At 46.2% G+C, this 24,592-nt stretch overlaps 1 protein-coding gene across 3 annotated transcripts in view; it reads right to left on the bottom strand.

The window, feature by feature from the left end:
• LOC147108317 (signal-transducing adaptor protein 1-like) overlaps nt 1-17,625 on the bottom strand; it is a 50,496-nt gene extending 32,871 nt beyond the window's left edge. For 2 of the 3 annotated variants that reach the window (XM_086004905.1, XM_086004906.1), the window contains exons 1-5: nt 17,445-17,625; nt 5,194-5,265; nt 3,396-3,515; nt 2,065-2,121; nt 1,180-1,343 (exon numbers count right to left, since the gene is read on the bottom strand). In XM_086004905.1, the coding sequence (XP_085861031.1) occupies nt 1,180-1,343; nt 2,065-2,121; nt 3,396-3,515; nt 5,194-5,265; nt 17,445-17,534 (503 nt within the window). In that variant the 5' untranslated portion in view covers nt 17,535-17,625. The remainder of the gene's footprint in view (nt 1-1,179; nt 1,344-2,064; nt 2,122-3,395; nt 3,516-5,193; nt 5,266-17,444) is intronic. The other variant, XM_086004904.1, reaches the window with a different exon arrangement.
• Between the last annotated feature and the right edge of the window lie 6,967 nt (nt 17,626-24,592).

Raw genomic sequence — 24,592 nt, 5'->3', positions numbered from 1 at the left:
GCAGCCAGGGTGTACAGCAGCGAGTGAAGTAAATCTGGCCATGGTGAGGCCATCCCTGGCCTCTCGGGAATCAATGTAGTCAGGTGCTGAAGCCCTGTGTCCTGTGCAGCATCAGGTAATTGCGGAGAAGGTTAGTGTTGTTGTTGGTGCTGCTGGTGTGCCTGGTGCTGCTGATGTTGGGGTTAATCGTGGTCAGATTTTGAGGACCAAGGTGAGACAGTATAAAGCCCACCCATGTTGATGGAATAGATGGCAGCTGAAGTGGAGATCTGTCAATGGTGAGAGTTCTTCCGATGAGGTGAGAGTGGTTGGAGAGTGGAAAGTGGAAAGCCTGCAGAATCTGTGCTGGAAATGGACTGAGAAACAGCTTCTGCCTGAGGAAAGTGATGATTTGTAAGGTGGGAGCTTTTACTGTACATTTGAAGCTATCAAGTAATCAGCTGGAGCAATGGCCACTGAACTCCCACCTCAGCGTGACGACCGTGGTCCCCGAACAGCATGGTTCCTTTTACCATGAAGTTAAAGTGAAAAGGTAAGTTAAAAAAGCCTATTAAGCATCTGTCAACCAGATGCTAATGAAACTAATTGGGTCACCCGCCGCAGTCTGGCGGGTCTGCTTAGCGCTGACAGACCTGACATTGGGAAAGGCGTCTGGCAGTGGGTTCCCGAACCGGTCAAAAAAAAAAACACTGCCCCACCCGATCCGCCACCAATCCCGCCCGCTGACCCCCCGGAAATTCCGGCCAGAATGTCCCAAGTTCTTCCCTGGTTTATGCTGATTAGGTGATCAAACTAGGGTGGCAGTTGGGCACCATAGTTGGGATAGGGAGGACAAAATTCATCCAGTGCTCCCCAATCTTATCACTATCTTTTGACTTCTACTGAAAACTATAGAGGTCAGGAGAGGATAAGATCGGACTGGAATTTGATGCTCCCCCTACAACAGAATAGCTTGTCTAGGTACACAAATGATGAATGGCCAATTGGGTGATGTACCAGAGAGTGACTAGCACCGATGGAACCATAGGGCAGTAAGGAGTCAACACCTTCAGCAGAAGAGGGTGAAGAAAATAAAAATATGAGGGAATGGACATGCAGAACCTCAGAAGAAAATCATCCCCCCCTTTGCCACCCTCCTCTTCGCCAAGCCCCCTTTCCTCCCATATCTTAGCAAAACACCTGGGAAGGCTGTTTTCCACATCATCGTAATTGTCTTGGACAAGCTCTGGGACCATTGATGGTGGTGGAGGTGTTGATTTTCTGTTTTGTTTCATCTCTTCCTCTAGTACCTCCTTCAGTCTTTCAATCTGTCCTGGGAGGAGAGCCAGGTTGGGAATCTCCAGCTACAGAAAGAAAATGTGTAACATAGTACTTAGAGCAAAACAACTTTCTCAGCTCCATGCCACTATTATATATATTGCATTTCCTTACTTATAGTCTTGCAGCAATTTAGAAATTCACTATTAGTGGTGTGTGGGGTGGCACTCTCCTGTGGCATTGCTCACAGGTAGTCTGGGAACTGGAGAAATTGTTGTGCTATTTAGCTCCAAATTGGCCCGTCACTTTAAGGCCACTGCTCAAGCACTCCCTTTAGGAATCCAGATAATTGTACCCGCTTGTAAATTGCTGAGGTCAATTAGAAGTCAGTAAATTGATCATCTTTTTAAAAAAGATTGATTTGCATCTGTTATAAAATATGTGACATTTGAAAGGTGACAGACTAGGCACAAGGTATATGCAAAAGAGGGAGGGAGAGGGATAGCTCCCTCTTGTTCTGGCCGAACAAGTCCATCCCATTTTGTTTGCTCTGAATCCCATCTACGCACCTCATATTCATTGCCAATGAATCCCAAAACAGGCCAGCCAAAAAGTACATTTGCAGTGGGCAACAGACCATCAAAAGCAGTTCAGAGTCTAATCAATGACCTACGCAACCTTCAGTGTCCAGGTTTTGGTTAAGTCTCAAGTTACTGCATCTGGTTGGAGGTGAATGTTAGAACATTCCACTACTCATCCAGGGTATAACCAAAGCAGATAGTGAAGTGACAATAAGAGCTGGCTTACTTTTGCGACTGTGTAAATAAAGCCTTTCCATTGCTCCCGGGTCTCTGGACTATCTGCCTGTGGAGAAAGAAACACAATTAAAAAAAGTTTAGGTCATTTGTATTTTTGGGGAGTTGAGTTTTTTTTTGTATTTCTCCATCTAGAAAAAGGTCATGGAGAGCTATCCCAACATTCATAGTAGTTGGACCCCTCTATGACAACTAAAGGGTTTGTACATTTAATAGAGGACTTTCACTATGACTAGGACTTCCGAGAGTGCTTCCCTTCTTACATTGTCCTTGTGATATCCGAGTGGTAAGGTCCGAAACTGAGAGAAGCGAGTTCTTAGGCAGAAAACCCAACTGTTTAATTATACGGTGTAGCAGAGAAACATCTCTTGCAGGCTGCAAGCAAAACACAGTATTTCTAACTGCACGATGCAAGATGGAGGATTCACCTCTGAGTCATACCCATAATGCAATGACATTACCTTAATAACTGGTGCACCAGGACATTGACTACATGACCCATTACCTTAAACACTGGTGAATGTGATAACTTAATCTTTGGCTCCATCTGGTGGATAACTTAAACATTACATCCCAGATTACTATAGTCCTACTTTTCTCTCGTGAGAGAAAGATAACACACTCAGACAGGAAGGCTGTGAAGAGAGAACAAGAAATATAGAAGGGAGACAGATGGATTTGCATTTGTATAGCACCTTATTACATCTCTCAGAAATGTCAAAACAAACAACTGAAATTATTCTTCATTTTGACATTTTAACAATAATGAGTCTGTCATTATTTAGACAAACACAGCAGCCATTTTGCACACAGCAAAATCTCACCAACAGCAATGAGACAAATGAACAGTTGACCTTTTTTTTTTTTTTGCCAGTGTTGGTTGATGGCCAACACAGCAGAAGAACTCCATGCTCCTCTTCAAATAGTGTCATAGACCTCCTAACATCCACCTAAGCCACCCAGAACAGGCAAATGGGGCCTCAGTTTAACATCTCATCCAAAAGGACAGAAAAGAGAAAGACAGGGAAGAGAGGAGAGAAAAAAAAACATGAATGCTATTTGGCTGTTCCCTATTGCCTATGTGACAGGCAGCTTGCTGCTTGAAGCCATATTTATGTTTTTGGTCTGACTGGATGTCCCAGGTGTAAAATTCACACCTAGAATTTGTCAAATGTTGACAGATCTGCCAAGGGTGATGCACTGTCCTCTGACTTTCCTGGGTGAAGCAAGTGACAAAAATACTAATTAAAAGATATGTTTATTAGGGATGTAAACTGCCCAGAGCCAAAACAGTGGAATTCGCCATCAAGAGCAAAGTGTTACCTTTAATTTAACATCTCCGTGTTTCAGCTTTAGTATTAAGCTGGCTCCTTGCAGGTTCTTGTCCTTGCTGTCCTCATACACCATAGACACAAAGTTATCAAGGCTGATTTTCTCAATGTACTGAAAAATATAGAAATTCTTAAAAAAATAAATTTCCTCAAGGACTATGATTTTGCTATAATTTTGTGCTGCATTTACTACGGTGAAAAAGGTACAATATAAATAACGTGATGCTATTGCTTCCAGAGGAGCCAGGTACCACTTCAAGATGTGGTTTTCTCAGGCTCCACTGGCAGCAGTCGAATTGGAGGAGCAACACAAATGGGTGACATTGATCATCATGTTTTGCTGAATGGTGGCAGGCTAAGGGCTCAGGCCTTTGTACAAGTCATTGATGAGGTTTCCCAATCACCAGCCCGTATGGACTTTGTCCAGCCTTAAGGAAAACTCCAGCACCCGTGAATCTCTTGTGGTGATATCCATCAGATGGCAGCTTAAATTTCTTGAACATCTCATGTGTGTGGATGAGAAAGAAGTGGGGTGGAAACCACCTGCTCGCCAAACTTTGAAACCAACCACATGAGACATGACCACAAGGTGAGTTAGAGGGGAGACAGGGGAACAGCTGCTGGATCTACTGAGGGCAACTTGGAGACAGAGAACAGAGTAGGGTGGCTGAGTTGCAGTGAACTTGGGAATTTCAGGAGCCTGAACAAGCAAGCAGAAGCCAGAACTGAAAGCTTCAATTCATAGATTTTCATAGCATATTACACATATACTGGCACCGTGGAATCCAGCCTACAGTGTAAACAGGACAGATTCCACAGCTCAAGGAGCCAAGACTTTTCACACATGGGGGGCATCACATCCGAGTTCACCACCTTGCAGCCAGAACAAATTGAACTACCCAACACTAAGTGTCACCACCGCAGGACGCTTATAATTGGTGCCAGTATTGTTTTACCCTTGGAGGTAGGAATAAGATCAGTTGTCCCCATCTCTCAATGCATGTACACTCATTTATTCCAGCACTACCCCCCAGAGGCATCACTGTAATATAAATGGTGTACTATTCCATTAAATTAAAAATTGCAGCTGCCAAATAGGCTGTCGTCAAGATTGCTGAAAACATTGCAGATTGGAACAATGGCTCCATTCAAAGGAACAGAGCTTCATTTGCAAAACGCAGGCCTAGCAGGCAAATGCTTTCTCTTGCTTTAAGATAATAACTATTAAAAGTCAAATGGCAGGTACATGGGCTCCTCACACACCTGGGCACTTCTCCAATTTAGGAGTGTTCAGAATGATTAAAAGAAATATCCCAGTTAGATCAAACGTGCCTTCCTGAATGATGACCTTAGTTAATTCAACAAGTTTCCTTCGGGGTTGCTAATGTATCAGGAGCCTAACAAAGCAGTGCCGAAGTCTAAAAACAGCTTCTGCGACAGTTAGATGCTCTGATGGATGGCAGTGTAGGTTTGTTTCTGGCTGGATGAGCTCAAATGTGTTGAAAGAGTTTCATCGTGTACGTATCTTGTAAGCTTTTCTTTCCAAGACCCGAGTAGAATGCCTTGACCAATGGCTTATGATATGATAACCAGTGGCAGAGGATCCTGTAAAGGTTACTGGATATTCCTCATCTCGGCAAGCACAAAAAACTCCCCTCTTTTCATCTCCTCTCCCTCCCCCCCGCCCCACCATAAAAAAGAAAAATTAAACAGTATGATGGTTTGTTTACTGACACTGTCGCAGATTGAAAGATATGGGCGGCAGCATTCTGAAACACACAGGAGCCTACCGTAGGATCCCTGCTGGTCACCTGGAAGCACAGGTCGTTCCCTCTTAGCACGGCCCAGTACCTCTTGTAATTCTGTCAAAAGAAATTGCATGTTAAACAAAGAAATGTATTTCTTTAATTCATTTTCTCTCTTTTAGGTCCCCCCCCCCCCCCAATTTGGTCCTCCTGTTTGGAGAATAAGTGGTTTAGGACACTGGCATCACCATGGAGACGGAATGAAATTTTCACCTTGATGGAGTCTGTTGCTGTGGTACGGGGCACATACCCATCAGCTTATTTCTCTCCCCCGCCCTCAGTGGACAACTGCTTCTCCATCAATCAGGCCTATCTGAATGGGCCAATACTTACGTGGAGTTACCATCCAAGTTTCTGCCCCCTCCTGTTGAAGGTGCCGACTCTTCCTGGAGTGTGGTGGTTGATTTTCCTCCGGTTAGCCCACAGGCGCCGAGGCCAATTGGAACATCCAAACCGCTACCCCCACGGAGATCAGCCAACTCAGACCAGGGATCAATCTTTGGGCCTTAATTGGCCTGTATGGCTCAGTATCACACCATACAGTGGTGTCACTCACAGCAACAGTAGCAAAGTAAGCATGCTATTAACAGAGTCCAAATCACCAGGCCAAAACTAGCTCTTGTCATCTGATCTCATACTGACCAGTTCTCCATTTCAGCAATAATAATGTGGATAAATGAGCTCATTCAGAGATATCTGCCAGTTTGAGTTAGCTTCTCAAAGGGCTGTAAGAAAAGCTCGTGGTTGGCCTGGATTTGGTCAATCTTGGGCTTCTTCACGGCATTTTTGTCCCCCTCCGTGCTTGTGAGGAACCATGGTCTACTTGGCGGCTCGAAGAGAGAAAGGAGGGGGGGGTAAAATTTCCTCAGAGCAACAGCCGGGATATGGAGGAGTGGGAAAACTGATCATTGTTTATCCAAATGGGGTTAGATTTAAAGATGTGATCAATCATTAATGACTGGAGTTGAGCCAACGTAAATGTCATTCTTGCCTCTGAGCATTTTCACCAGTTGTATTATGCTGCAGTCAACTAGGAAATAATTCCTATTAAGTTATTTTTTGCAATACAACAGATCAACCACATTTAAGATTATCTCTCAATCATGATTTTCCAAATGGATTAACCAGATGACTAAATTTGCATTTAATTAGAAATAGATTAACTTACCCGGAACTTGAACTTAGATAATGCAAAATATGTGGGTGTGTTATTATATAGCAATCAACTGCCTGGCAAAGTCCATTGTGCTAAGCTACATTCCTTACCCTGGTTGCCATGGCAGTGTCTGCTTTCAACACAAGATGGTGGGGTGGGGGGCGGAAGGTGGATCTGAAGTTAGAGAATCTACAAATGGAGATTAAAAGGTGTATTTTGGTTTGCAGTCAATGTCAAATCGTGTTCTTGTGCCATTGGCTGCACTTGGACATTGAAATGGTTCTTCTTACCCTGTTCTGCTTCTGGCTGGTGCCGAATGGAAAACGTGCACCAAATGGAAGTGCAATGGCCAGAGGCCAGTACAGTCCCACTATCTCAAAATCAGAGCAACAACACAAGAGCCCCTAAAGACAATGAATGGGAATGATGTGTGAGTCCAGAGTAGGGTTACCAGCTTTGGACACAGTTTTTGACACCAAAATCTATGTTTAAGGCTTAAATTTGCCCCCCATAAGTGGATCCCTTTGCTAATAAGGTTTTAAATGAATTTTCATCTGCAGATAAACAAACCGCAGAAAGCAAGCCTTGATCCCACCATCATTCTCCCTTGGTGAAATTTTACATCCGGTCACCTTGGCATAAATAGCTCAGCTAGAATTGCAGGGTCAGTGGTTGACACAGCTAATAGGGAGGATCTTAGCTGTCTTCTTCGGTGATCAGAGCCTGACAGGACTGTGGATGAGAGATCAGCAACTTGTTTTTATACAAACGCCTTTAATGTTCAAGTCCCAAGGCACTTCACAGAAGGAGTAGGAAGGAGGTTGCCATTGGTAGCTTTTGAAGATAGGCAAATATGCAGCAAGACAGAGTGGTTAAGGGGCAGCGTTCCAGAATGTGGGGACAAGATCACTGAAGCTTGCCACTGATAGAAACAACCTAAAAGGGTCCACAGAAATGGTGGCTATCTAATAATGTCCACCCAAGCTCAGTCTGAGTGTAAAGGTTAAATAAAGGTTCAAATGAGGACGAACGGATAGGACCAGGGAATTTTTCTTCTGGGACTTATTTTTCTTTCCATTAAATTTTGCAGCAATAAACTTCCTATTGGCTTTTTATCCCCCTCAAGCTCATGGTCTTATAGAAAAGAGTAGCTCGGCTGTTTGAGTGGCAGACTTGAGCAGGAGGTTTTGAGATTGAATTCCACTTCAGGCCCACAAACCCTTTCATCCTGCTGAGGAAACTGCCAAGATCTGTTTCTTAGGATATAGGGAAAAAGCAAGAAACTGCGTGCAGTGGGCCACGCAGTTGAGGCTCGGAAGTTAAAAATCACCCAGGCCTCACACTCGGCCACATTATGGGGGTTCCCACTCACCCAATTCACGCCCTATGTTAAAATCGGGGTTGGTGTGAGTGTGAGCATTTTCTCTCTCTCGGTTCTGTAATTTAATAATACAACAAGGTCTAGTTTCTATTTACTTGATATATCCGAGCAAACTGTTAAACTAGCTATTAATTCCATATTACAAAAAGAATGTAGAGGCACTGGAGAAGGTGCAGGAAAGATTTACAAGAATGATACCAGAACTGAGAGGTTACAACTATCAGAAAAGACTGAAGCGGCTGGGGGCTCTATTCTCTAGGAACGAGAAGGCTGAGGGACGACCTAATAGAGATCTTTAAAATTATGAAGGGGTTTGATAGAGTAGAAGTAGAGAAGATGTTTCTACTTGTGGAGGAGTCAAAGTTAGTGGTTATAAATATAAGATAGTCACTAATAAATCCAATAAAGAATTCAGGAGAAACTTATTTACCCAGAGTGGTTAGAATGTGGAACTTGCTACCACAGGGAGCAGTTGAGACAGATAGCTTCCTCTTAAAGGCATCCATGCTAAGTACATGGAGGAGAAAGGAATAGAAGGTTATGCAGGTAGACTTAGATGAAGTAGGGTGGAAGGAGGTTCGTGTGGAGCATAAACACGGGCATAGACGAGATGGGCCGAATGGCCTGTTTCAGTGCTGTAAATTCAATGTAACGATTTGCTGTGCATGTAGCAGTGCCTATGTCACAAAAACAAATTGAGGCATTAATCCTTGTTTCAGGACAGGGGTGGTTCAGTGGGGTTTAACCTCTGGGACTTGAGATGCAGCCCAGACTGAGGTGTGAAAGATCCCCCTCTCTACTGACTTATGTTGTATGAGTTTGGGCAGGTCAATAAATACCCAAATAAGCACGGAGGCGCAGCACAAAACTGCCTCTGGTTTAGTACAAAACCGGCAGTCTCATTCTGAAACCACAGGATGGCTGGTTTGAAAATGTCACACTGGTGCAGTAAGGGGACAGTCTTCTGTGTTTGGGGAGCGTACAGGGAGCTTTACTCTGCATCTAACCCTTGCTGTATCAAACCTGGGAGCGCGTCATAGGCCATTGTAGAAGGAGCTTTGCTTTGTATCTAACCAAAGCTAGATGTGGCCTGGGAATGCTTGGTGCTGACACCAGGTCCAATAATGGGGAATATTCCTTCCCCAGCACTAACATCGCTCACCTTGTTTTGCTCAAAAAATGCACCCTGTTTTTTACATTAAAAAGAAAACAGTGGATTTTCTGTGACAAATTCTCCTGTGGAAGGATGATGATCCAAATGGAACAGTCACCACAATAAATGTTCCCCTGAAAGTTTCACAGATTAGGTCATTGTGATTGTTTTTTTACAGTTTCATACAAGATGCTTCTCCCAGTCTAACCAGCCTGTGAGCGTTCACATGAATACCAGTAAATCAAAAACTAGTTTGTGCAGTCTCTGGCATGTCAACTGTCATGACAACCCACAAGCGAACTATGTGGGTAAATGATCACACGAAGACAAGCAAACCCCCTGCAGAGGTAAAGTAGAAATCACATTTCATAACGTGACTCATGACAGAAAATGCTGGAAACACCCAGCATATCAGGCAGCATCTGTGGAGAAAGGAAAAAGATTAACATTTCAAGTCTTTTGACCTTTTGTCAATCAGATGACGGGTCATAAGACTTCAAATGTCATCTTTCTTGCTTTCTCCACAGATGCTGTTGAGTGTTTCCACCACTTTCTGCTTTTATTTCCGATTTCCAGCAGTTGCAGTATTGTGCTTTTTGTTTCATCGTGTAACCGTTAGCGGTGAATTATTTGCCGCAAGCTTGTGTTTCTTATCGTAAAAGTTTTTGGGTGGATTTTACATTTTTTCCAATTTTGTCATCTGGTATCAGCAGCGAGCACTCCCAGGTCAGGTACAGCAAGATTGGTTGCAGATTAATGCTCCCTGCACATCGATCCATCAACGTGCCTCAGAACTGCTCCAGTGTGACATTTTTCTCATACCAGCTATCCTGTTCCATATCGGTGTAAGATTGTAAACTCAGTAGCAATTATTATTACTCTATTTGGGGGGGGGGGGGGGGGTGGAAGGTGGGGAACGGTTTTATGCTGTGGGCCTGTGCCCTCTCAGAACTGAATGGAGACTGCTCCAAATTCATGATACATCGGACTTTTACAGCCAGCGTACAGAGGAGACAGTCATCCCATCAGTGCAGAATTATTTGAGCCCAGATTCCAGAGGTGAAAGGCTAGTGTCTGACCCAAGGGGAGGGGGAGGGAGAAAGAGGGGGAAGAGAAGGAGAGAGAATATGCACTCTCATGCACATTAAAGGAGCGATATAAATGCAGGTTGTTGTTATGTGTGCGTGTGTAATGCATATGTGTGCAAGCATATATAGATAGGAGTGTGTGCGTGATTCTGTCTGTGTGAATGTATAAATGTAAAAATTCCTCCTGATGTCAGTGTGAATAATACACTGATATCAGGATGTATTTTTACATTTACAGTAACTGAGTTGTTCCAATGACTAATAAAATTCAATAAATGTTGATACTTCTGGCCAGTGCCAAGTTATGCCACAAATCACATCAATCCACAAATTAGATAGTCATCTTCTAAATCATAAACAAAGAACCCAAGAGTTCTAACTGGTGTAAATAGATTAAGCTGATTCATTTTAGCGTCAGAGTTATGAGGAAGGACTGTAAAAACGTTGTCTCTTCACCTTTGAAAGGAAATACCGCATAGAGACCTAGAAAGATAATTTAAAAGAAAAAAGAGTATGGAAGCAGTATTTCCATAACACTACTTCAACTTAAACCATACCATCAGCCTTGCTTCATGGGTAGCACTCTCTGAGTTAGAAAGTTGTGGGTTCAAGTCCCACTCCAGAGACTTGTGCATGTAATCTAGACTGACACTGCATTGCAGTACTGAGGGACTGCTGCACTGTCAGAGGTGCTGTATTTCAGATGAGATGTTAAACCAAGGCCCTCTTAAGTGGATGTAAAAAGTCCTGTGACACTATTCGAAGAAGAGCTGGGGAATTCTCCCTAGTGTCGGGGGCAACTGTTATCCTTCAACCAACACCTACAGTAGATCATCTGGTCATTTATTTTATTATTGTTTCTGGAATCTTACTGTGCAGAAATTGGCTGTCATGTTCCCTACATTACCACAGTGACTACACTTCAAAAGTACTTTATTGTCTGTAAAGCGCTTTGGGACTCCCTGAGATTATGAAAGGTGCTGTATAAATGCAAGTTCTTCTTTTCTATGATAGTAGGGCAAAGGAACACTAGGAAATGGCAAATTTAGGATGGATGTCAGAAGGTTCTTCGCAAAGAGTGAAAAATGCTTAAAATGAACTTCCGGGTAGGGTAGTGGAGGCAAAAACCCTTGAATCACTTAAACAGTTGGATGCTGTGATGGAGAACTAAGCTTTTCTAGAATTATGAGCTAGGATATACTGAATGTTCAACTTCATTGATATTTTGTGACCTTCTGATTCAGATCCTACATCTAATTCCAGGGACATGTTTTAGAATAGCACCAAACTGTCAGCTGACAGCAATGGTCAAACCTACTATCTGCTGTGCCCAAGACAATGCTCCACTAGTGTCTGAAACTAAGATGTTGAAAAATGTCAGTTTTTAAACCAAAATTAGCAAATAATCTGTAATTTTGTTATGAGAGAAAGGAAAATTGAGCATTTTGGGCAGGGGGTGGGGGGGGGGGGGGGGGGTGGTGGTGGGTGGGGAAGTCCTGAAAAGAGTAGAATGAAAAGAGGGGCGGTGGAAAGGAGATGTCATATTAGGATTCATGAAAATGTCCTCTGATCAGTAAAAGTTTAAACCCATTTTCAATGTCACTATATAGTGACCAGAGCAATTCCTCCCTTCTGGATATCAAAGATTAAATTTTTGTCCAAAATTCTCCCCCCAAACCCTCACCCCTCACCAAAAGACAAACTAAATTAGGAAACAAAAGATTAGATTAAGACTAGGACTGAATTCCTTCCAAAGATGACAGGATAAACTGTAGGTTTAATGAGCCCACAACTCAGGTGTGCTGACCTTATCTCCTGAATTCTTGGTAATTGTGCAAACCATAACATTTACTCTTATAAAATCAGACTAAAACTTCTTTTAGCACTACAATTATCCAAATTCAGTCAACTATGTTTTGATTTCTGTTGCACAAACAGGTATACAGTAGAAGTAGGCAATGTACTTATAGTCTAAACACTTCCTCGTATGCCTCAGTGAACAATTATTTTATTTAAAGTTACATCCCATCTTCAACGGCACACTCTTAGGGGGAAAAATTCGGTTGGTTAGCACCTCCGGGGGGGCGCTGACGGGGCGCTAGGAACTTAGCGTCTGAGCCGCTCGCAAAATTGACCAGTCGTTTTGCGGCGGGGCTAAACACTACCATCACGATCTCCTGCGCCCGCAGATCGTGACGTCAATCAAGCGTGCAACGCCCCGGTAGTGCCCAAGACCGGATATTGAGTCGTGTCCCCTGCCTTAGCACCTGCCGCTAGGAATGACAGGTAGAGGGGAACGTTTTCAAGTCAGGAAGAGGCTGGGGGAATGCTATTTAAAGGCGGGCACTTCCTGCCTTTTCTTGTTGGCAAAATTTTTGGTTTTAACGCTGTCCTAAGGAGTTTTGGCCCTCAGCACCACTTTTGAGGTTCCTAACCGCCAAGCTCTTTCCCTGGGCCTATCCATTAGTGCTTCCAACACAATTGCTTTTGAGGTCTCTCCAGGCCGAGCTGCAATGAGCAGGGAGTGGCTGGCCAGAAAGATGGCCCCTCCCCTTTAAGAACTGGAAGGTGCCAGTCTGTCTGGCTTCCATGGTAACGGACATCGCCTGAGCTTAGGTAGCGCCTCGCTCCCTGATGTTAACGCCTTAAGAGAAGTGTGTAGCACCTAATTTAGTGCTCAAAGTTCATGTCAACTTCCAGAAATTCATAAGAAACAAACCAAAAGCTGAATTGGTAGATCAAAGCCGATCTGTTGTAAATGTACAGACAGCTGAGTTATAAATGCCTGGGTCAGTGTGGTACAGAGCCATAAATGAAAGATCACATGTTTGACCCGTAGTCTGTGCGGAGTTAGCTGATAGCAGCCAGTGTTCAGGGCCTTTAGGATAGGTAGGTGAGCCAGGATTTCTACTCCTGATCACTATCCAGCAACCAGGTGTATATGTATGCATGAGGACAGAATTGGGCTTGGTCACAGCCTAGATGTATACACTAAGAGACATGCTATTGGTGTGTTGGCAAGTGTCAGGTAAGATCTGCACCACACATGTGCCAGACAATGAACATCTCCAACAAGAAGAGGCCCAACCACCTCCCCCTGACCTTCAATGGTACCACCAACATCCTGGAGATTACTATTGAGCAAAACCTTAACTGGGCCAGCCAGGTCAACATGTGGCTACAAGCATAGGGCAGAGGCTGCTGACTCCTCAAAGCCTCTTCATCGTCTACAAGGAGGTAAAGGATGGGTGCAGCTGCAACAACACTCAAGACGTTCGACATCATGCGGGACAGAGCAGTTTGCTTGATCAGTATCCCCTGCTTCTGGGCTCAGTATCCATCCCTTCCACCATCATCACACTATGGCTACAGATATACGAACTACATGAATCACTGCAGCAACACAATGTTCACTTCTACAGCACCTCCCAAACCCATGACCTCTACCACTGGGGAGGATGAGAGCAGCATGATCGTGGGAACAACATCACTCTCTGGTTTTCCTCCAAGTCGCACACCATTCTGACATGGATATAGATTGCCATTTCTTCATCATTGGATCAAAATCCTGGGATTCCTTTCCCTACCTTCTGGATAATGGTGACCACCAAGATGTTTTTAGTGGCAGATTCAGTGGTGGTGGTGCCGTTGAAGGTCACGGGGAGAAGAATAGACTTTCTCTTGTTAGAGAAGGTCATTGCCTGGTACTTGTGGTGCAAATGTTACCTGCCACTAGTCTGGATGTTATCCAGGTCCTGCTGTAGGTTGCTTTATTATCGGAGGAGTTGTGAATGGAGCTGAACACAATGGAATCATCATCAAACAGCTCCACTCCTGACTTTATGATGGAAGGAAGGTCATTGATGAAGCAGCTGAAGACAGTTAGGCTGAGGTTAAATTTAACCCAGCCAATTACTGTGCTATCAGTCTCCTCCCACTCAATCGGCAAAGTGATGGAAGGAGTCAGCAACAGTGCCATTAGGTAGAACCAACTCACCAATAATCTGGACAATGAAAATGATCTAACTTCTTTTTCTTCTGGGACCTTATTGTCCTCTGCAACTTTATTACCCTCTGCAATGTTGGTCAATGCCTAGTAATTGTTTGCTAATATAATCTCTTTGGTAGCTTCACAGAGTTTCCTGTCATCCTTGCTTTTTTTACCAACCAATCAGTGAGCTGGCAGTTCAGCATGGTGTTTGAACAACAATGTCACCATAATAAATTACTGGGAGTCCTTCCAGAATAAAAAAGGACTGGCACAGGAAAGATGGTGGCACTTAAACTAAGTAGGGACAAAAGATCTTGCGAGGAACATTGAGCCAGCAAAAGAAAGTAATTTAAACTAGATGGGAGAGGCGAGTGGAGGGCAAAGAGGAAACAGGATTGCAGGTGAGACAGAGTGTAGAGTAGCAATCAGTCAACAGGTAAGTATTGACCTAGATAATAGATAACCAGAGAGACATACATGAACCAGAGACCAAAAATAGGGGAAATGAGAGAGAAGGCAAATTTATAATAAGATGTATATACATGAATGCTAGTAGCAGTAGAAATAAATGCTGGAACTTGAGGCTGTTGTGGCAACAGGGAACTATGACATGATGGGAATATCAGAAACATGCCTAAATTTAAAGGGTGGACATGAATACAACATCTAGGAGAATAGAGTGTGCAGAAAAGACAAGAGGAGGTGGTGTTGTCTAATTTTTTTTCCTATCTGTTGCATTTTACATTTGTCTGCATTAAATTTAATCTGCCATCATTCTGTCCACTTACATATTTCCATCCAACTCTTTCTATAATTTGAGCTGTCTCTTATGATTCGGTTGCCCCATCTAGTTTGGCATCTTCAGCAAATGTGACCACTTTGTGTTGAGTTTCTGAATCCAACAACAACAGCTTTTATTTATATAGCGCCTTTAACATAGCAAAACTTCCCAAGGCATTTCACAGGACGATTATAAGACAACAAACAGAAGGCACGGCCACCAATGGTTGAGCGATTATAATCAGGGGTGCTCAAGAGGGCAGAATTAGAGGAGCGCAGATATCTCGAGGGTTGTGGGGCTGAAGAAGATTACAGAGATAGGGAGGGGCGAGGCCATGGAGGGAGTTGAAAACAAGGATGAGAATTTTGAAATCGAGACATTGCTTAACTAGGAGCCAATGTAGGTCAGCGAGCACAGGGGCGATGAGTGAACGGCGAGGTTTGGATCACCTCAAGTTTACGTAGGGTAGAATGAGAGAGGCCAGCCAGGAGTGCATTGGAATAGTCAAATCTAGAGGTAACAAAAGCATGGGTGAGGGTTTCAGCAGCGGATGAGCTGAGGCGGGGCAGAGGCGGGCAATGATACGGAGGTCGAAATAGGCACTTTGTTATGCTGCGGATATGTGGTCAGAAGCTCATTTCAAGGTTGTGAACAGTGTGGTTCAGCCTCAGACAGATGTTAGGGAGAGGGATGGAGTCAGTGGCTAAGGAACAAAGTTTGTGGCGGGGACCAAAAACAATAGCTTCGGTCTTCCCAGTATTTAATTGGAGAAAATCCAGGTCATTTATGTAAATTAGAAACAGTAGTGTTCCCAGCACTGAGCCTTGGGGCACACATTCAGTACTTTCTCCCCGCTCTGACCGAACACCTCTAATGCCTAGAGATGTGTAACCAGAGTAGTTCATTCTGTAGAGTTCTACCACCCACAAGATCAACCTCTTATACCTCCCAGGTATCCCCGACATACAGGGCTGCACCACCTCTTGTTTTATCCTCTCTGCCTTTTCAAAGCATGAATGGTGTTGATATAGATAGGGATGAAGCTAAAAAGAGTCTTAGTAGACTTATCATTAAACATGTCCAACCAATACAGAGCAGCAGTGAACAAAGTTAATAGGGTGTCGAACGACATCACTAAGGCAGCAGAGTATCAGTCAGATGAAGTAATGATCAAACTTTATAGTGTTCTAGTCAGACTGCACCTTGAATACTGTGTCAGTTCTGATTACCAAAACAAGAGAGATATTTAAGCACTAGAAGCAGTGCAGAGAAGAACCATAAGGCTGATCCCCAGGGGTCTGAATTAGGAGGAACAACTGGAGAGGTTTGGGCTTTTCAGCCTAGAAAGGAGCTATTTGAGAGGCAATCTTGTAGATATATACAAGATTAAGGTTTTAGAAAAGATCATCTTCGACTATTACTTTAAATTAAACTGCAAGAGTAGAACAAGGGGACACAAGTTCAAACTAGTAAATGGTAATTTTAGAAAGACTTGCAGTTCTATAGCGCCTTTCACGACCACCAGACGTCTCAAAGCACTTTACAGCCAATGAAGTACATTTGGAGTGGAGTCACTGTTGTAATGTGGGATATGCGGCAGCCACTTTGCACACAGCAAGCTCCCACAAACAGCAATGTGATCATGACCAGATAATCTGTTTTTGTTATGTTGATTGAGGGATAAATATTGGCCAGGACACCAGGGATAACTCCCCTGCTGTTCTTCGAAATAGTGCCACGGGTTCTTTTACGTCCACCCGAGAGAGCAGACGGAGCCTCGGTTTAACATCACATCCGAAAGACGGCACCTTCGACAATGCAGCTCTCCATCAGCATTGCACTGGCAGTGTCAGCCTAGCTTTATGTGCTCAAATCCCTGGAGTGGGACTTGAACATGACCCTGGAGTGGGACTTGAACACTGTAAACATGACCTTCTTGGTCTGAGCAACCTTCTGACTCAGAGGCGAGTGTGCTGCCCACTGAGCACAGCTGACACCGATAAGGCAGATAACAGGGAATTCTACACAAAAAGTGATCAAGGCGCAGAATAGACTTCTAGATATAGTATAGTAGAGGCCACAATTCTGGAATCATTTAAGAAACAATTGGATGTTGCACCTGAAGGGAGTTGGGGGAGGCTAGGATTTCCCCGGAGGGATGAATATAGAGGGGCCGAATGACGACCTTGGTCTGAGCAACCTTTGCCTTGTTAATCACAGAAAGTCCGCACCACATCTCGGACTTTGACCTCTTCAGCTATGTTAACAAACAAAAATAAAAGGACTTTTTTTTTTATTCCTTTTGCAAGATGATTTGCCAGGCGGCACTCCTTTTAACAGCTGCCCACTGTAAACATCTCAACCGTAACCACTAAGCTCCCTGGATCCCTTCTGTGCCAGTGTGTAGGTTTTAACTGTCCAAAACTTCAGGCCGTACTTGCTAGCAAAGCGCACCATCCATGAAAAGAGACAGTGCCCTATCCACCTCTTGTCAAAACTTGGATTAAAAAGAAGTTTGGGGGAAAAAACGAATTGCAACATATCTGCCATTAATTTCACGTACTATTTACCAGAAGCAATCGAATATTATTCCAACTATTTTTAAAGCATTTGTCAAAGTTCCCATATTTGTTGCAGAAAATGCAATAATTAAATATTAAAATGGATCGATTAGAAATGTAATTACCTGGCTTTTAGATTCTAGTTTTTCTAAATAACCCTCGTAGTAGCCAGGCGTGGCGAAAACTCTTCGCCGTGTTGGCATCGGGGATGACATGCTGGTGGGATTGGTGCCGGCGGACTGGCTCGGAGCTGGCAGGCTGAGTTACTTCAAGGACTGTTCCCGGAAGTGTGCAGGTTAGGAATGTCAATGACTGTACCTGGGCACATTGAGTCAAGGTGAAACCCGCCCCTCGCCGAAACCGATTGGACCGGGGAGACTCGACTGGCTGCAGAGAGCCAACTGATTGGTCTTCATTAATGCCCATCACAAGATTCTTTACTGCAGCCAAATTCACGTCAACAGGTTGGAATTGTGCACTTGGAAAATCCCGTTAAATTAATATAATTCAGTGAATGCCGATCATCACTATTTATTGGTTGGCACCTAGGTATTCCCCCACAACCAGGAATATCAACGCTCCCAGATTGTGAGATTTTGCCTGTTTTTTTCCCCTTTCATTTTCCCCGTATGTTTTCCTCTGAAGTGTAAATCCCTTGAAGGATCATGCAGACCTGATTGGTTCCCAATCTGTGTTGAGTTAGCTGGGGGAGAGGCGGGGCGGGGCGGGGACTGCTACATTTGCCCTGAAAGGGTGGAGGCCAGTGTGGTATGACTGCTGCTGGGCAGTGCATGTGATGTGCCTCAATAATTCCGAGACTCGAAGGTAGCAGAACAAAACAAGGCTTTTATTAACTTAGAACGAAACACGTAAGCGAGAGAGATGTCGTCCTTCTGGAGACTGGGGCTAGACTGAAGCTAGCTTACAAACGGGGCCAGGTATGGGCGGAGCCCTACACACAGCACATTCCAAGCACATTCCAGTATACAATACAGCACATTCCAGTACACAATACAATGAGGTCTGGGGGAAGAGAAATGACACTGAAACCGATCTCAGTCACAGGCAGTGATGAATGGAAATATTTCATCACATTCACCCCTTCTATAGATTTAGTCTGTTCGGGGGTTTGATAGTCCTCTGCGACCGACGTGGCTGTTGCGGTGCCGCGGGTGTCGGCTGGGTGTCCCCGGTAGCCTCCTGGGTCTCTGCCGGGGGTGCCGCCAGGGTTGTTGAAGGGGTAGTTGGTGGGGGTGCCATTGGTCGGTGTTCTTCCAGGGGTGATGAAAGAGTAGTGGGTGGGTAAGAGTTGCTGTGATCGTCGTTGCCGCTATTGCCGTGGTTGTTGTCGATGCCGGCTGGGGCGCGGTCTTTTATGGACACGGTGTCCTCCCTTCCGTCGGCGTGCCGGACATATGCGTATTGGGGGTTGGCGTGGAGTAGGTGTACTGGCTCCACGAGAGGGTCCGTCTTGTGGCCCCTCACATGCCTTCGCACGAGTACCGGACCTGGGGTGGAGAGCCATGACGGCATGGATATGCCTGAGGTGGATTTCCGGGGAAAGACAAACATTCGTTCATGAGGCGTGGTATTAGTGGCCGTACACAATAGCGACCGTATCGAATGGAGCACATCCGAGAGGACTTCCTGCCAGCGGGAGATAGGGAGGCCCTTGGTCCTTAGAGCTAGAGTGACTGCTTTCCATACTGTCCCGTTCTCTCGCTCCACTTGGCCGTTACCCCGGGGGTTGTAGCTGGTGGTACGGCTCGTGGCGATCCCCCTGGACAGCATGTACTGGCGTAGCTCTTCACTCATGAAGGACGCCCCCCTATCCGTATGGATGTAGCTCGGCATACAGAACAGGCAGAACAGGCTGTTGAGGCATTTAATGACCGTGGCGCTGGTCATGTCTGGGCAGGGGAAGGCGAATGGGAACCGGGAGTATTCGTCCACAATGTTCAGGAAGTAAACATTGCGGTCGACGGACGGGAGGGGGCCCTTGAAATCTAAGCTGAGCCGCTCAAAGGGCCATGTAGCTTTGATTAAGTGGGCTCTATCTGGGCGGTAGAACCGAGGCTTGCACTCAGCGCAAGTGCGGCAGTTCCTGGTCAGGGACCGAACTTCCTCAATCGAGTAGGGTAAGTTACGGGACTTTATGAAGTGGAACAGCCGCGTGACCCCTGGGTGGCAGAGGTCGTTGTGGAGGGTCTGTAGCCGATCCCCGGTGGCGCTGGCACACATCCCTCGTGAGAGGGCGTCAGGGGATTCGTTAAGGGCCCCTGGCCGGTAAATGATGTCGTACTCGAAGGTGGAGAGCTCGATCCGCCACCTAAGAATCTTATCATTTTTAATCTTCCCCCTCTGTTTATTATTGAACATAAATGCTACCGACCGCTGGTCGGTAAGTAGGGTGAAGCGTTTGCCGGCTAGGTAGTGGCGCCAGTGGCGCACTGCCTCCACGATGGCTTGGGCCTCCTTTTCCACGGAGGAGTGTCTGATCTCGGGCCCTTGGAGGGTCCTCGAGAAGAAAGCTACGGGCCGCCCCGCCTGGTTGAGGGTGGCCGCCAAGGCGAAGTCAGACGCATCACTTTCCACTTGAAATGGAGTGTTCTCGTCCACTGCCTGTTGCGTGGCCTGCTCAATATCCTGCTTAATGCTTTTGAAGGCGGCGTGGGCCTCAGCAGAGAGCGGGAAAGAGGATGCTTTCAAGAGGGGGCGGGCTTTGTCGGAGTAGTTGGGGACCCATTGGGAATAATAAGAAAATAACCCCAGGCACCTTTTCAGGGCTTTGGGAGTGTTGGGCAGGGGCAGCTCCCGTAGGGGGCGCAATCGGTCGGGGTCTGGTCCGATTTCCCCATTCTCCACCACGCTGCCTAGTATGCAGAGGCGCGTGGTGTTGTAAATGCACTTGTCCTCGTTGTAGGTGAGGTTGAGTTTTTGTGCAGTTTTCAGGAACCTCTCGAGGTTCGAGTCGTGATCCTGCTGGTTGTGACCGCAGATGGTGACGTTGTCGAGGTAGGGGAAGGTTGCCTGCAAGTGGTGGTCATCGACCATGCGGTCCATCTCCCTCTGGAAGACCGAGACCCCATTCGTCACCCCAAAGGGGACTCTGAGGAATTGGTAGAGGCATCCGTTCGCCTCGAAGGCGGTGTACGGGCGGTCCTCTGGTCTGATAGGGAGCTGGTGGTACGCTGACTTGAGGTCGATGGTGGAGAACACCCGGTATTGGGCGATTTGGTTCACCATTTCTGATATGCGGGGTAGTGGGTAGGCGTCTAGTAGGGTGTACCTGTTGATCGTTTGACTATAGTCGATCACCATCCGTTTCTTCTCGCTACCCCTTACCACTACCACTTGGGCGCGCCACGGGCTGTTGCTGCGTTCAATAATGCGCTCTTTCAGGAGCCTGTCTACCTCGGTCGCGATAAACCGCCTGTCCTCCCAGCTGTACCTCCTGCTTTTGGTCGCTATTGGCCGGCAGTTAGGGGTAAGGTTCGCGAATAGCGAAGGTGGCTTTACCTTCAGGGTAGCCAGACCGCACACTGTGAGGGGCGGCTGGGACCCACCGTACTTGAGCGTGATGCTTTGGTGGTTGCACTGGAAATCCAGGCCCAAGATCACGCTCGCACATAGGTTCTTCATGATTAATACTTTAAAATTATCATATACAGTTCCGTTAACGCACAATTGTACCGTGCAGTAACCCAGAATGGTCGATGTCTGGGATGGTACCCTGAGTAGGGACCACCTTTAGGGAGAGTTGTTGTGCCAGTTCTGGGTGGATAAAGCTCTCCGTGCTTCCACTGTCAATTAAGCATTTAACCCGGCACCCGTTTACCTCGATGTCCACCATTGATCTGGATAGCGGGTGCGGCCTGGTCTGGTCCACTGTGACCGATGCCACTGTAGGGCCCTGATCGATACAAGATGGCGTCCACGCTGTCTGCTCACAAGATGGCGGACCCCACGAGGTCGGGCAAGCTGGCGTCCAAGATGGCCGCTCCCACGGCGCACACGCGGCGGTGGCGGGTTTTCCGGCGGTTGGTTTTCCGGCGGGGTTCCCTCTGCACACCTTCCCGAAGTGCCCCTTCTTACCGCACTTAAAGCAGGTGGTGCCTTTCGCCGGGCACAGGTTTCTGGTGTGCTTTGGCTGCCCGCAGAAGTAGCAGTTGGGTCCCTGACGCGTCGCGGCTGTCGTAGGGCTTCTGGGGGGAGAGCGGGGCCCAGCCGGTGTCGGGCTGTCGGGCGGGGAAGATGCCTTCCAAGATGGCGGCGCCCTCGGTGCACACGTGGCGGCGTGGACGGCGCGGGCTGAAGAGTAGGCGTCTGAGTTTCTCTGGGCCACATCCAGGGATCGCGCGGTGTCCGCAGCCTGTTTCAGGTCCAACCCCGTTTTTTCCAGCAGTCTTTGCCGGATGTAAGTGGAGCTGAGGCCTGTGATGAAGGCATCGCGAACAAGCTCGTCAGTGTACACTGCGGCTTTTACATCTCGGCACTTGCAGTCTTTGCCAAGCATTTTCAGGGTGCTTAGGAACTCCTCCACCGATTCCCCAGGTCGCTGTGCGCGGGTGGTGAGCAGGTGCCTAGCATACACCTCATTCGTAGGCTGCTGGTAATGTGCCTTTAAGATGTCGCAGGCGGCCAGGTACGTCTCGGCGTCTTGGATGAGGGGGTAAACCCGGTGGCTTACCCAATTCCGCAGAATTCCGAGTCTCATCCTTGCAGCGTCCGTAGCGTCTTTGACGGCTGCGGAATTGTCCAGGAAGAATTCCATACACTCAAACCAGTGTCCGAAGCGTGCTGATGCGTCCGGAGCATGTTGATCCAAATCCAAACGTTCGGGTTTCAGGAGTTGATCCATAGTGTTCAAAAATAAGTTAATAAAATTGATGTGCCTCAATAATTCCGAGACTCGAAGGTAGCAGAACAAAACAAGGCTTTTATTAACTTAGAACGAAACACGTAAGCGAGAGAGATGTCGTCCTTCTGGAGACTGGGGCTAGACTGAAGCTAGCTTACAAACGGGGCCAGGTATGGGCGGAGCCCTACACACAGCACATTCCAGCACATTCCAGTATACAATACAGCACATTCCAGTACACAATACAATGAGGTCTGGGGGAAGGGAAATGACACTGAAACCGATCTCAGTCACAGGCAGTGATGAATGGAAATATTTCATCACAGCATGTGTCTGGATATCGGGCATTCCCCATTTTTTACCAGTGTAAGAAGTCACACAACACCAGGTTATAGTCCAACAGCTTTATTTGAAATCACAAGCTTTCGGAGCGCTGACGAAGGAGCAGCGCTCCGAAAGCTTGTGATTTCAAATAAAGCTGTTGGACTATAACCTGGTGTTGTGTGACTTCTTACATTTGTTCACCCCAGTCCAACACCGGCATCTCCACACCATTTCTTACCAGGACATATCTATCTAATCTCGATTAGGTAGTTTGGTCTCCCCTACATTGGGGAGACCAAACGCAGATTGGGTGACCGCTTTGCGGAACACCTCTGTTCAGTCCGTAAGGGTGACCCTGAGCTTCCGGTCGCTGTCATTTTAATTCACCGCCCCATTCCCACTCGGACCTCACCGTCCTCGGCCTCTTGCATTGTTCCACGGAAGCTCACCGTAAACTCGAGGAACAGCACCTCATCTTCCGATTAGGCACTTTGCAGCATTCCGGACTCAATGGCCCAGAAATTCGGGGCGGGAGCTTCCCGCGGGAGCAAGCCCCCGACCTGCACTTACCTTGCGCGCCGGCAGTTGAGCTGCAGGGCCCCGTGGAATTCCGATCCGGGGCCTGGCCCAGCTGCCGGCGCGCAGTGCTTGCGTATCCCAGGGGCGCAGTTAGTTCGATGCGTCCCCCGGGATCACGTGGGCCATGGGCAGCCAATCGGAGCAGGGAATGCTCCATTCATAAGTCTTGACAGGAAGAGCTGTCAAGACTTATAAATACTATGGCCCCAAAACATCCCTAAACCTTCAAATAATTTTTTTTTTAAATCACATTTTTTAAATAAACTATAAATTACATTAAATAACTATTTTAAACAATAATTTAAATTTTTGAAAAAAATAATGTTATATTCTAACGGGGCTAAAAATAAACTTACCTTGCTTTAAAGTATTTAAAAATAATAAACCTGTGGAAAAAATGTTTTAATTTTAATTAATTGACCACTTACCTTGTAAAAAGCAGGCCTTACGCCTGCTTTTTAAATTTCTAAATTCTAAAGACTTACCCTCACGAAAAAACCTGTAAAAAAAATGTAAGTTCAAAGCGCACGTGCATCCTCCCCCGCGCACGCGTTCGACCTCTGAACCCCTGCTTTCAGAGGAACGGAAGTGCCGGTTTCCCGCGCATGCGCAGTGCATGCTGGAAACCGGCACATCCATCGGGCCCACGGGTGAGTACCCCATGTGTACTCGCCCATGGAGACCCGAATTTCTGGGCCAATATCGAGTTCAACAATTTCAGATCATAACCTCGGCCCCCATTACATTTTTACTTATTTTTTATCCACACCTTTGTTTTGGCCCTTTCCCCCCCTTTTTTTTCTCTCCTACATGGCAGCTGTCTCCCATTCTGCCAGCGCATTTCACACCTAATCTAGAGCTGTCTTTTGTCTCCACTAGTCCTATCACCATCTCGTCTCGTTTTGAATACCTCTTAATGTCTCTTCTCTTTTGTTCTCTCCCAGCCTGGCCTTTTAACCCATTTCATTTCCTGTGTTTCTTTAGTCTTGACAAAGGGGTTTTCACCCGAAACGTTGACTCTATTTTCTCTCCACGGATGTTGCCTGGCCTGCTGAGTTTTTCCAGCATTTTCTGTTGTTATTTCTATCTAATCTACTGTAAGACCACTGACTCCCACAGCTACCTTCACTACACTTTCTCCCTACCTGCTTTCTGTAAGGACTCTATTTCATTCTCCCAGTTTCCCCATCTCCGTTGCATCTGTTCTGAAGATGCCACCTTCCCCACCAATGCTTCCGATATGACTTCCTTTTTCCTCAACTGAGGATTCCCCTCCACTGTGGTTGACATGCGCGAAACTTAACATTGAAAAACATTGAAAAAGCCGGTCTAGGAATGTGCAGGACCAGCAGAGAGCTGCGTAGCCATGCAACCATGCGGCCACGTAACTTATAGGGAATGTTGCCTACAACCCTCCGAGATTTCTGCGCTTCTCCACTTCTGGCCTCTTGAGCATCCCCGATTTTAATCGCTCCACCATTGGTGGCCGTGCCTTCAGCTGCCAAGGTC

This window comes from Somniosus microcephalus, chromosome 13 (genome assembly GCF_052327205.1).
Source record: "Somniosus microcephalus isolate GS21.2 chromosome 13, FLI_Smic_1.0, whole genome shotgun sequence".
NCBI lineage: Eukaryota > Metazoa > Chordata > Chondrichthyes > Squaliformes > Somniosidae > Somniosus > Somniosus microcephalus.
Note: the sequence above shows the minus strand (reverse complement) of the source record. Positions and strands in the feature narration are given on the sequence as shown.